This window comes from Pyrgilauda ruficollis, unplaced genomic scaffold, assembly GCF_017590135.1.
Source record: "Pyrgilauda ruficollis isolate IOZ18807 unplaced genomic scaffold, ASM1759013v1 scaffold50, whole genome shotgun sequence".
Taxonomy (NCBI): domain Eukaryota; kingdom Metazoa; phylum Chordata; class Aves; order Passeriformes; family Passeridae; genus Pyrgilauda; species Pyrgilauda ruficollis.
In genome coordinates, this window is record NW_024526600.1 from 7686535 (window position 1) to 7699131 (window position 12597).

The 12597-nt window shown below is 38.7% G+C and overlaps 1 protein-coding gene across 3 annotated transcripts in view; it reads right to left on the reverse strand.

The window, feature by feature from the left end:
• Window positions 1-12597, reverse strand: part of EPHA6 (EPH receptor A6) — a 365847-nt gene that overhangs the window by 49095 nt on the left and 304155 nt on the right. For all 3 annotated transcript variants that reach the window (XM_041480224.1, XM_041480226.1, XM_041480225.1), the window contains one exon: window positions 1848-1909. In XM_041480224.1, the coding sequence (XP_041336158.1) occupies window positions 1848-1909 (62 nt within the window). The remainder of the gene's footprint in view (window positions 1-1847; window positions 1910-12597) is intronic.

Genomic DNA, 12597 nt, shown 5'->3' on the forward strand with positions numbered 1-12597 from the left:
TAAAATAATATACATGAAAAACAGCTGCAGAAATTATTAGCTCACATTTCCCCCCAGCAGTTCTTCTTCCAAATATATCTGATGCAATGTGAGAAGCATTGCTCCACAGTAACATCATAATTCTGCTGATCCCACTTTCTATTAAAGTATCCTAATAAGTAGTTACTGTTCTGATACATGAATGCATGTGAAATAAACCTGGAATATAGATATTACACCAGAGCAGTTCAGAGAAAGGTAATTCTCTCTCATGAATTATTTCAGGACTTGGTTCTGTTCTCTTCTGTGAAATTCTCCATGCACACACACATGAACAGAACAATGTTTCAGGCCCAGACAATTCTTCTTGGGCCACTGCTGAAAAATCACAGAGCAGGAAAGCTGCAGGGCCAGTTCAAATCAGGCTCAAATCAGGGGCAGTTCCTGTGCTGCAGATGGACAGAGAGATGAGCCAGAAAGGAAAGGGGAGTAATTTTAAAAAACTACCCAGTGTCCAACACATTGATGATATCAGATGCTCCATAAAAATAACTTGATTTTGAGAAATCAGCAAATTGTCACAGGAAACTGCTGGTATGTTTCTGACAACATAACAGATGTCTGTCATGTGTCTTGACAATGGAAAATAAAAAATTATTTGGGAGATAGGTGAGGAGAACAACAAAGGAATGTCTGAGAAAAATTACTATGGAATAATCCAAACCAAAAAGTGAAGAGAATGAGGGTCTGGAGGTATCTGTGGCAGTGGCTCTGCTGTCCTCTCAGGGCTGCATCCCTTGCTCCAATTGCTCTTCTCTGGTGGCTTCCCCTCTTCCCAACAAGTTCTGCCTCCATGACTTTCTCCCCCTCATGTAAATCTTTCTGAAGTGCTGGCTGATTCTCCCTCCTGCTTATTCACTTTTTTTCTCTAAGCAGTTCCTCCTCCTGCTACCACAGAAGAGCCTTCAGTCACCATCACCAAGATTTTCATGCCAGTATTTCCACAGCTCCCTGTTGAATGTGTCTCCTTTGGGATACCCTTTCAAACGAATTCCCAAACCCCCAGGCCCCTGACTCCCCACAAGCCCAGATTTTCCATTCTGCAGGATGGAAATGACAGTGGGCTACTGGGGGCTGGTGTTTACTTTTTAAGACAAATCTGAGATACTTGACATTAAAATTATTCACACAGGTTCTTAGGTCAGTGGGTCTCTGGAGCATTTCCAGGGGCTCTGTTAAAAAAAGGACTGTTTTAGGATAACTTTAGCTCACAGAGGGGAGGTCATCCTTTCTTTTTACGTTTCTAAAAAGAATGAAAAACAATTTTGCCATCGTATTACTCACATTTTCTGTAGCCCTTCTTTAATGTTTACTAAGGACCTTTGGGGGTTAATTAATGCCAGGACATTTCACCCATGAACTGTTTTCTAATTCAATTTGTTAAATGCAAGTAGCCATAAATATTATAAATCAATTACTGAGTATATTCTACGCTTCACCAACCAAAAAAATCATAACAGAATATTTTTGAAGGTGATTCAGAAAAATGAACCAATTCCATAAGGCCAGGCATTTATGCTTCAATTTATCTTTTCTTTCACAAAAACAATTTGAAATACATTTTGCTAAATACAGGAACTACTTTTGTAGAAGAAATCAATTATATTCTGAAGTTTAAATCTTCTTTTTTTTCCAGCTGTGCTCTAATGTATTACTGTACCTCAGAAAAGTACCCTGGGGAAAAGGCTTCTATTCTTCACTAGAAATCCATGAATAACATTATGTAGAAATTAATTTGTGATAAATGATTTAAAATCTTAACCTAGAATGGTTTCTGATTCAAATGTCATCAGAAAATGGCACCTCACCCGCAGGAAGGAGTCAAGGGATCCGTTCTCCATGTATTCAACTACAATCATTACTGGTCTGCCTGCAAAACAGCAAAGAGACACATCAGGATTAGGGACATATTATGGGGCTTTTACAATTCTAGCTGTTCTGCAGAGATTATTCACAGTAGCTGAATATATAAAATATTTCCAAAATTCTCATTTATATCACAAACACAATTCCCTGTGTTACTCTTAAGAATTATTTTCTAGGCTTTTTTAAAATTTTTTTTGTTTTGGTTTTGGTTTTTTTTTTTTTTTTTTTTTTTTTGGTTCTTAATGGATCAGCTGAATGCACATCATTCACTTTGGTGTATTCTCCCTTAAAAATGATCAAAGAAGAGCCTGCTATCTCCAAATAGCAAAATGTGCCATGTAATATTTTGGAATGTATCTGAATTAAGGCAAACCCCAAATATTCATAAGCCATGTCCAAGTAATTACAAACTGAGGGTCATAATTTTCCTCTCAAAGAAAAATATCTCAGTGACTCAGGAACATAGGAGATTGATAGAATGGGGTGTCACGAAAAAAGTTCTCCTAGATCTGGTGTGTGCATTGGGTGTGTATAATCCAAAAAAAACCCTCTGAATTCCTATGTTTGAAAATACCTAAAATATACACAGTGTTACTCAAATCAAGGTTTTGCTCAACCAGCACAGTCCCAGGGTGGCACCATATCCAAACTGAAGCAGAACAAGACATTACACTTATGTCTTGAAAGGATATCCCAGTCTGAAGATAAACTTTTGAAATATGTACTTAACTTTAACACCAGCTGGGGTAACTTTAACACTGCTGATACCCTTATAAAAACAAAAAACCTCTGTAACTGCTTGAAAGGGGCAATCCGGCTGCCAACCAGGCTGCACAGCAATTCTTAGAATTACCAATATCCCAAAGCAGCCATTTTACACTAAAAATGAATAATAATATTAATTAAATAATATTAAAAAATGAAGAATGATATTAATACTATTAGGAAGGAGGTGAAAGGGCTTAAAATGGCAGACTTTTCTTTTCCTGGGAATGCCCATCTCTTTTGGGGTTTGTGGGAAACCAGAGCTATGCCAAGAGGTGACACTGTCAGTCCAACATTTCCCTTCCTCAATTCCACGCTAGCTGGGCCAATATTTTTCAAACCCAAAAGAAGACTCTTTCATCACTTTTTTTTTTCCTCTTCTGCTCAATTTATGTTTGTGATTTTTTTGGATGAAGGGATGACAAACACAGAAAGCGCTCGGGCTGATAAAGCGTAGAAGGGCGTTTTGATTGTTCCACCACAATTATCTATTTCTGTTCAGTTTGGTTAATAGTGGAAGTGTTTAATAAACTGTCTACAATGTACAACAGGCCACAGCCAGGTATTTCTCCTGAGCAGTTACAGTTTCCCGTCAATTTAAAAATGAATGGTCCATTTCTGTGTTTGCTCTCCAGCATGGCGACCCAGAGTTTTGGCTTCCTGGTGATGCCCATTCACTTAGTCTGGTCTTTTTGTAGTTCCTATCAATATTCCCTCATTTCCTCTAATAAAAATTGTGATTATTTTTGTATTGACTCTCATGTTCACATCTTCCATGAATAAAACATTTCATAGTGTTGTCACAATACTAATTGGTTTTTTTTTGTGTGTGTGTGTGCGTGTGAAAATTCCCAGATGCCTTGATAAGTCTTTTGGGATAGCCCTTAGAAGTGTGAAGAATAACCAGCTTTTTTCTTTTTAACTAAATGTTTAGTCTCAGCTGCTGATATGCATCTGCCAGCAAATCAGTTATATTCATCTGCACCCATTGGTTATACCCTGGTTTTGCAATATAAACTTAAAAGATACATCACTTTTAAGCTCTTAGAGATCAGAGCGTTTTAAAAATTCATGTTTCCTTTAGTTCAGTTTGCTAATGATGACTGGTTGTACAGCCCACTCTCTTTAGTTTCAAGCACATGAATGCTCCAGATTCCCTTCCCTTTATCATTTCCTTACTGTCACAGGGCTGACACATGAAAGGAAAATCCTAAAACCTAGAGAAGTAAACAAACTGCAGCCTGATGCTAGAGAATCTTCCACTGTGCAAAACCCTCTTGAGCAAGTAGTCATTTCGGAATTGATGCAGACAATAGCATTTTTCAATAAGTAGGGGTCTAAAGCTGGCTTTCAGATGGCATATTCAGTCAGAAATTTCTCTTTCTGAGTAAATCAACAACTACAACACCTGTACAGAAAATTTGCATTTGAAGGGAAGGACAAAAGGAGCTTTAGAACAGCACCCCTGGTTTCCTGTGGGTAATCCTTTGGCACTCTACACTTTCCAGAAGCTGTAATTTTCTCTAGAGGTTCACAGGCCCTCATTGCAGCTTTTATGCTCCTTAGAGTCACATGCTTCACCACAAATTATTTTCATACTTGCTAAACAGAACTATTAATTCTTCTACATTCTCTCACAAAATATTCTTCCTTCCAAAAAACACCCCACCTGCACTTCCTTTTGCTCAGATCCTATGCTCCTAGGTTAAAGTAACTATGAAATATATTTATATGCATTCATCTGTGGATTCAAAGAATGTATTTTGGTATTTTTTTCACTGGATAATGAGGTTGTAAACTACTCAACTTGAATGACTTGAAATGACATGCCTTAACACAAAACCAGCTCTTCCAAGTGACAGCACAGGAATGGCACTAAATACACCAAAAAAGCAGCATTTTCCTTCTAACAGGTTGCTGTATATCAGAAAATCAGCATACCATCAAAAATTTAGTCACTTAGGCTGATAGCTTCCCACTGACTCAGTCTGTATCACTTGCCATGCTACCTAAATTTCAAATGAAATTGAGGTGGGATTGTGTCAAATCACCACGTGTCAAGACACCATGAAAATAAACCTGGCTCCATCACTTGATTATCTCAAGCAAAAATCTTTAATCTGGACACAAACCAAAATTCTCAAATAATCCACTCTTTCATGTGACAGGACTTGATAAAAGCCACCTGATTTTGTCTGCAAGTTTAATGTATCCCTGCAGCTATTTATGAATTCCAAGCCAGATTGTGACAATGACATTTTTAGTCAGCACAGTATTTGTCTTTGGAGCACCTGTGGGTTAAAAATGTCTCAGCTGTTGTTAGGGTGGCTTGAAGACAGAGCAAAAAACTCTGTTACACAGTAGAATCCAGTGGGAACTTTTATCACCAAAGTGGCAACACTGGCTCTATTGCCAGTGTTTTCCTTTACAGAGTAGTGCAACTTGAGTCCCGAAAAACTTGTATGTGCTGGACCCCTCTACAAACACAAAATATTGCTTTAAAGAGGACTACAAAACTGACTTTAAAAATAGCACTGGGAGATTTTTAAACTAGTGTAGTGTTTGCATCTAAATATTTTTTTAAAAAGCCTATAACTTAGATTATGAAAATTCACGCTGTTGTCGTGACACTAAGAATTCTTCATCCTCAAAACAAGACCAGAAGTGAATAAATAGGAATGGGGTAGAGAAATCTCTGAGACAGAGAAGCAATCTTTGATTATTTTATCAAGGGGTAGGCTAATGCAATGCTGGAAGTTATTGAATTATTTTCCCAGGATTGCTTACAGCACAAAAGATGGAGAATAAACAGCTTTAAGGACAAAGAGCAGTGGGACACAGACGGCAGCCAAGGCACTCCTGGGAGTGACAACAACCTCCACAAGTGGCTGAACCTCCTGGGATAGGAACACACCCATCACCAGCACAAAGAATTGCCCACTTCAGGGAAGTGTTTCCACACAGATACAGGAACAGGTACAGGAGAGGGATCTGAAGAACTGAGTTAATTTTGCAGTCAAGAGCCACACAAGAGAAGGAATGGGAAAAGGACACTGAAAAAAGTGTCAGCTGAGGGTTTGGAACCAAGGAGCTAAAAAAGTGTGGGTGTTGCTGGAGGAGAGCACACAGCTTCTCCTTTGAACTGGGGGAGGATGAAATAAAAATGTTTGAAGCTGGTTCAATGATCAAATCAGCCAAACAAATCAGACTCACAGCAGTTTTAGATGCTTAGCACTGCTGGAGTGGGGAGAAAACAAACCTTTTAAAGCAGAGGAATTACAGAGTATCCTGAGGCAATGGGTTTGAACCCTAAATACAGATTTTACACATTACATATATCACAATTATAATGTGCAGCACATTAGAACAGGTGTATCATTTTACTACATAGTTAAAGTAACAACATGAAATAATTGTATTTATGCATGAGACACACACTGACACCATCCCCACATTCTCTGTTCTCAGATTTTTTGGGAAAGCATAAATATTCCCCCACCAGGCACATGTGGGATATTGTCTGAAGCAGATTTCCCTCCTTGCACATGGAGTAACTGTGGCTCTGGGAGATCCATTTCAGAGTTCCAGCATCTCAGAAAGCCACACTGAACACACAACAGCAGCACTGGGGCTTGGCATGATGCAGGGAAAGGACAGCAATTCAATTTATCACAAATGAGATGAATCTAGAGAAGGGGCAGGGGCTGTTCACTGTTTTGAGGCAACTCCCACCTTGTGACAAGAGGCTGACTGCTTTGGACAACTCTCCCTAAGGAAGTTCTTTGCAGCTCTCCCACTCAGCTGTGCTGCAGTGCCACTCAAACAAAACCAGTGAAAGTGACAAACAATCTGTATTGATGTCATGCCACCCCAGAATATGCTGCAATCTTCTATTTGCCATTGATCAATCTGTTTGTCATTTTTTTAATAAGCAGGAATGCAAAATTTAAAAAAAAAATGAGCCATACATTGCCAAATAATGTAAAATACTGATTAAATCTGAAATTCACATTGTATATATTTTTAGGGTTTGTTTTTTTCCACAACACGAGATTTTGATAGCATGCAACTTAATTGAGTGCCAGAGTGATGAATAAGGAGGAGAATTTGAAGTGTCATATCAATGACAAAATATTCAGCTTGTTGTCTCCTGTTGTAATTTTAAATAATACAGCAAAGCCTCCTTTAATGAATGTTTTATGTAAGATTAATCCTCCAAAAAGAATACTTAGCACATGTTCTTTTTCTACAGCCTTACAATGAAACCTCTAATACCAATTATGGGGATAGATTTGTTAACATAAACACACGATCCTCATTCTTTCACTTAAAACAGCACGGGTTGGCACCTGTTCCCTGGTTCATATTAGAAAAAAATTGCTCCACCACTTTCTGCAGCTCAGAAATTGCTCCACCAGATTCTGCAGCTCAGAATCCACGTGGCTCAGGAAATCACCTCCCTATCAGGCATCTCTGCATCCCAAAGCCACGTTCTGCTGTTGGTTGCCAAGGATTTACCTCCTGCTGAAGCAGAGATAAGCCAGCCCCAAACACAGGGGCACACCCTGGGCGAGGGCTGTGCCTTCCAGGCTCCCAGGGAAGCCCAGGGACCTTGGGAGGTGCTCCTGGAGCTCACAGCTGCTCCAGTCCTTGCACACCCCATCAAATCAGAGAGCCACTGGCCACAGCATGCAGCTGCTTCTCTCCTGTTGTCACTAAAAATGCATTTGTGTGCACCGCAAAGGATTAATTTCAGTGATTAAAAAAATATTTTTCCATTATGCAAAACAGGTAGAGGAAAAAAGAAAGGAAACAAAAGATTATGAAAAAAAACCCCACAAATAAAAATAATCCTGCCACTTTGCATTTTGGTTTTGCGTTGTTAGCCCACATCAATTCACATGAAGCCAATTTGGATTTTACTGGAAGCCACCACACTTGAATTCTTGACTCACATGACAGAAGGCCCCTGACTAAGACCTGTGTCCAAGAAGCATCAAAAAATAGAAAGTTGCAGTTCCAAACTGATTTTTGAGAGTTTAGAAGACAGAGTTTGCAAACTGGATGTGATAATGTATTTACATGGTGCTGCCACAGGAATTCCCATAGATATAACCTATTTATCTTGCTGCTAGAGCACTTTGGATTTTCTCCTGTCTATATACCAAATATCATTAGTTAAGTTAGTTTAGTCAGTTTTGCAGATACTTCGGAAAAATCAATTAATAACACTTCAAAACACATGACTGATCATAAGATATTGTTTAAATGTTAGGAAGGTATGGCCACACAGCTACCACTGCTACCTGAAGATTTATTGTATCCACACAATCTGAAAATATTTCTTAACATAAACTTCTTCTCTGAGCTGTTTTCCTGTAATTATACATTAAATGCTTTCCCACTTACTACCCTGTGACCCACTGGCAAGAATTTATGCCTGTTGGTGTTTTAGAAGCCAGGAAAAGTCTGCATGTATATTTATAAAATATTTATAATAAATATTAAATATTTATAAAAACCTACAACCTGCAACCTCATGTTGCAGGCAAGCACTGCAAGTGGCTCCCCTTGATCCTCACGTGACAAAGGGAGAATGTGCTTTGGACAACAGAAATTTGAGGAGTCCTGCTGCTCCTGCAAGCCCTAATCCACATCAGTCCCCCAGTGTGCCTACAGAAGATAGTCTGGAAGATTTTGAGGAACGGAAAGTGGAACTGTGAAGAGAAAGCAGCTATGTTGTTTCCATTATTTATTTTCTGATCCTTATCTTTCCATGAGAGAAGCAAGTGGAATGCAGGAGGGTAAAAGCAGAAGAAATAGGTTGTTTTTGTCACTACTTGGGGGTTGGGTAGGTGAGAGAGAAATGAATGGCTAAAATTATATTACAGAAATACAAAAAATGGCACTTTTGCTTTAGCACTGAAGCAAAGAATAGGAGGAAAAAAAATCATAACAGATAATGCATTCTGTTCAGATTCAGTTTAAGAGAGAGACTTTTACCCAGGTGGATTAACCAAAACAATTCACCTCAGTTACTTCATAACTGAAATTCAGCATATTTCACTAATCTAATGATATCTCACCCTGAAGCTCCTCAGGGTTCATACCAACCCACATCCTCCTGTGGAAGGAGCAAGGGATGTTCTTTGGCTCAGAATTAGACCACAGAATCTGAGTGCATCAGTGATAACTTGGTGACCCCAGAGCACATACAGGAATTTAAACAATGTGAAATCTCTGCACTGGGGGCTTCTGCACTTCATATTCAGCCTGCCACGATTCATAACAAGTTCTTAGGGAATACAAGAAGCAAATCCTACTGAATCTCTCTTGTGGGTTTACCTATTATCATAGGGGTATTATATTTAGAAGCTACGATGTAAATTTGAAAAGGAGCAAATTTTTAAAAAAGCATGCACAAGGTTACAATGAGACAGGGTTTTATGCTTTCATAAGCATGATGACATGGTTAAGGTATTATTTCAATCCTATTCTAAAATGTCATTTGTTGTTTACTCGATATTATGCCTAATTGAGAAGTTGGTAAGATTCTGACATGACTTTAGGATATCCTTTGTGTATTTTCCCATTTACCATCTGAGCCATGTTGCCCCATTTCCCTTTAGTCTACATAAAGATTAAACATCTGAGATACCACTGAGCTATAAAAAACTCATGATCCACCACTCTTCCTTTATGAGCAAGGCATCATTTCTCCTGTGCAGAAGTAGTGGAGGTCACACATCAACACTCCTGAAGGTTCTGAAACCCACACAGGAACCTTTGGTTGTAACATGTGGGCTGCTAAATCCAGAATTAAGGAAACAAAACGAGTCAGAGCTCCAACAAATACATGATGCCCTGGACCCTGTGATATTTTTGTGGTCTCCTGGGGTTTTTCATCATTTCTCTTTGAGGGATTTTACCTTCAGAACATGAAGGCACACACTGTCAAGCTTCTCCCCCCAGCTCTGATTCTAACTGTGTGTCACAGACAGGTGATATGAGTCTGAACAGGATTGTCTAGTCTTCACCAACTGCACAAGACAAAATACCACTGTGTAAAATTCAGATTTAGGCAGATTATTTCCCATACTCAGTATTTGGGCCTGGGAATGCTACTTCAGCAAGTTGAATTTGGCAAAGGCACACTGGCTTCCTACCTAAACCAGACCAAAACTATTTAAATATTATTCAAGTTAGTTGTCTCTCCTGCCTCCCATCTCACAAAAACGAACCAGTTCTGATTATGCTTTTACATCCAGTGTTTTACCACTGGCAAAAAAGGGAGTTCAGTTTTCCCTTAATCTTGATACAAAGAGAATCTGTGTGCATCTCACTTACAAATATACTTCTGTGTATATCTGTCAGTCTCCTCCTTCTCTCTTCACATCTTTCTGCTTTTGTCAGTAAGGAACAGCAACTCATTTCAACTAACATGCTTGCAACAATAAATTTCCACATTTTCTGTAGTGAGATTTAAAAAAAATATGCAATAGTAGTGTATATTATGTAAAAAAGACCACATATGCAAATACTTCTTTCTGAACTTCTAGGATTTAAATGTTTGGAATTGTTTACCATGACCACCTGAGCAAGAAATAAGATATTTAGCAAGGATGAAGAATGAAAACCTCCTTTTATCACATCCTACACTCAGAGCTTAATCTCAGTTTTACAGCTCCATCTTAGCCCTAAGCAACCAGCACAAAATATGTTTCTTTCAGTATTAAAGCTACTTGCTGCTCATCCTTATTTTGGTTCTGAAGTATTCCCTGCCTGCCTAATGGAAAAGTCCATCTACATTTGAACTTGTGTTCCCAGAAAATACATGCCATTATGTGTTATAGGGTTTACAAGGTAAACTTTCCAGTGGAACAGCACTGAAGCTGGAAAGAATAAACTGGAAGAGCCACTTGGCTCAGGTATCCCAGGAAATGCATATGCAATAGAAGAATCAATTTGTTAGTCACTGGGAAAGGATTAGCAGTTTTCATTTAACAACAAATATAGAAGTGTAGGTGCTGGAATTCAGAATAAAGAAAAATGCATTAACTGGGGGGGGAAGTTACTTTTCTCCTTATTGGAGTACTATAATCATAGTTGAATTCAATATGTACAATTGCTCTTTGATGGTTCTTGTTGAGTAATTTTGTTCAATAAGGGTCTGTCAATACAATTTGCTTTCAAATGTCAGTTTATATAACATCAAGAATAATGGGCTCACTCAGGTGCACTTGGATATTGTAATAAAGCATTAATTTTGGGCAAAAGAAAACTGTTAATCATCTAGTTTAGTACTCTAAAATTATGCATGAATTTTTTGAGGAGCTCTGTGGAGTAAATGTGAACATTGCAATGTGTGTTAGACAAAGAGCCATAAATAACTAAGCAGTAAAACACTGAAGAGGGGATATCCTCTGCAGATTGTGCTTTTTTGTTGAAGAGGAGTCCAGGAAAGCAGTGAGCAAACCATCCTATATCACTTCCAGTTTCTGGAAAGTAAGTGCATTCTCAATTTCTTGCATGCAACATATTTTTTGAGGTTCACAAAGGTGGGTTGTTTCATCAAGCCAAATTTCTTTGCTTCTATTTCTCCTACAATGTCAAGGAGCTGGATAGTTAACACTCACAAATGAAGTGGCAGGAAATAACTGATGGTTCATTAAAAAAGTCACATCAGGATACTTCCACAGAAGCTCAGAAATAACTGATGGTCACAATTCATTAAAAAAGTCACATCAGGATACTTCCACAGAAGCTCCAGAGGGGATCTGTGAGGGGAACAGGGGGCAATGATCCAGCTGCTGAACACAGCATGATGATATTCACAGAGAGGAGTTTATGGCAAGAATAATTTGGATGGTTCTCTCCTGCTAATGCAGTTTGAAAGCTGAACAGTCTGAAGAGGTTTGGCCAACAGAACCTTTCCAGGGTAGCTCATAGCCTGGCACCCATCTCTTGTTCTTGCTGACACAAAAACTCAGTGAAGGAGTTTAGCTTGAAAGGAACAGTAGGAAAGGTATTTGTTTTCCCTTTTCTCCTTCCCAGCTCAGCAAGCTGAGCAATCTCTGGCTCTTCAAAGAGAGCAGAGCACCGTGAAGCCTCCTGCCTGTAACTTCTGTGGGCATTTACACAACAAACCCTTCACACAACATTTCAAACAGGAGCTGCAAGAGGAGTGAGCTGAGAGCTTCCCCAAAGTGGAGCAAAGAACAGGGTGTGTAGTTTGGAAGAGAATGTGAAGAGAGAGAGGCAGCTCTGCCAGTTTATAATTTGGGTTTTCACAACGTGTGTGTGTCATGAAGGAAGCTTCCACAGCTTGTGCCAGCCTCAGTGTGATGAGGAGTGTAAATGCTAAGTGGTTTAAGAATTCTATTTAATATATGCAAGGCTATCACTTGAGGAAAAAATACTTATTGCTCATGTGAATCCATCTGTCATTGCAGACCTACATCAGCTAAGTCATGTCAATTTGTACTGCTAACAGGTGGAATAACAAGGAATGAAGTAATTTGTGACATAAATGACAGCTAAATAAAAAGGAAGCCCTTGTCTGCAAATGGGCTTGTTTTTGCAAGAATCTAGGATAAATTTTGCAGGCCTGCTTTAAGTTTTGCTTCTCGTGAGCTGCTGTAAAGCAGTGACAGACTTTTGATGTAAGTATCAAATATAAGCACTATTGCATTAGAAGTTATGTCTAGGCTTGAAAAACACCTACATTCAAGACAATCTATTTATGCAGAAAGATGTAATGCCTCGTTCCCACAGCATAAATTAATCTTTAAATTGGCTAAATAAGGATACCTTTTGCATAAGAGAATCTCTGCACAGTGTAAAAGCTGAATTACACAAAATGAACATCAGCTGTCATTGCAATGATAAAACAAATACACTTCTCACAACTACTGAGATTAAAGTAGA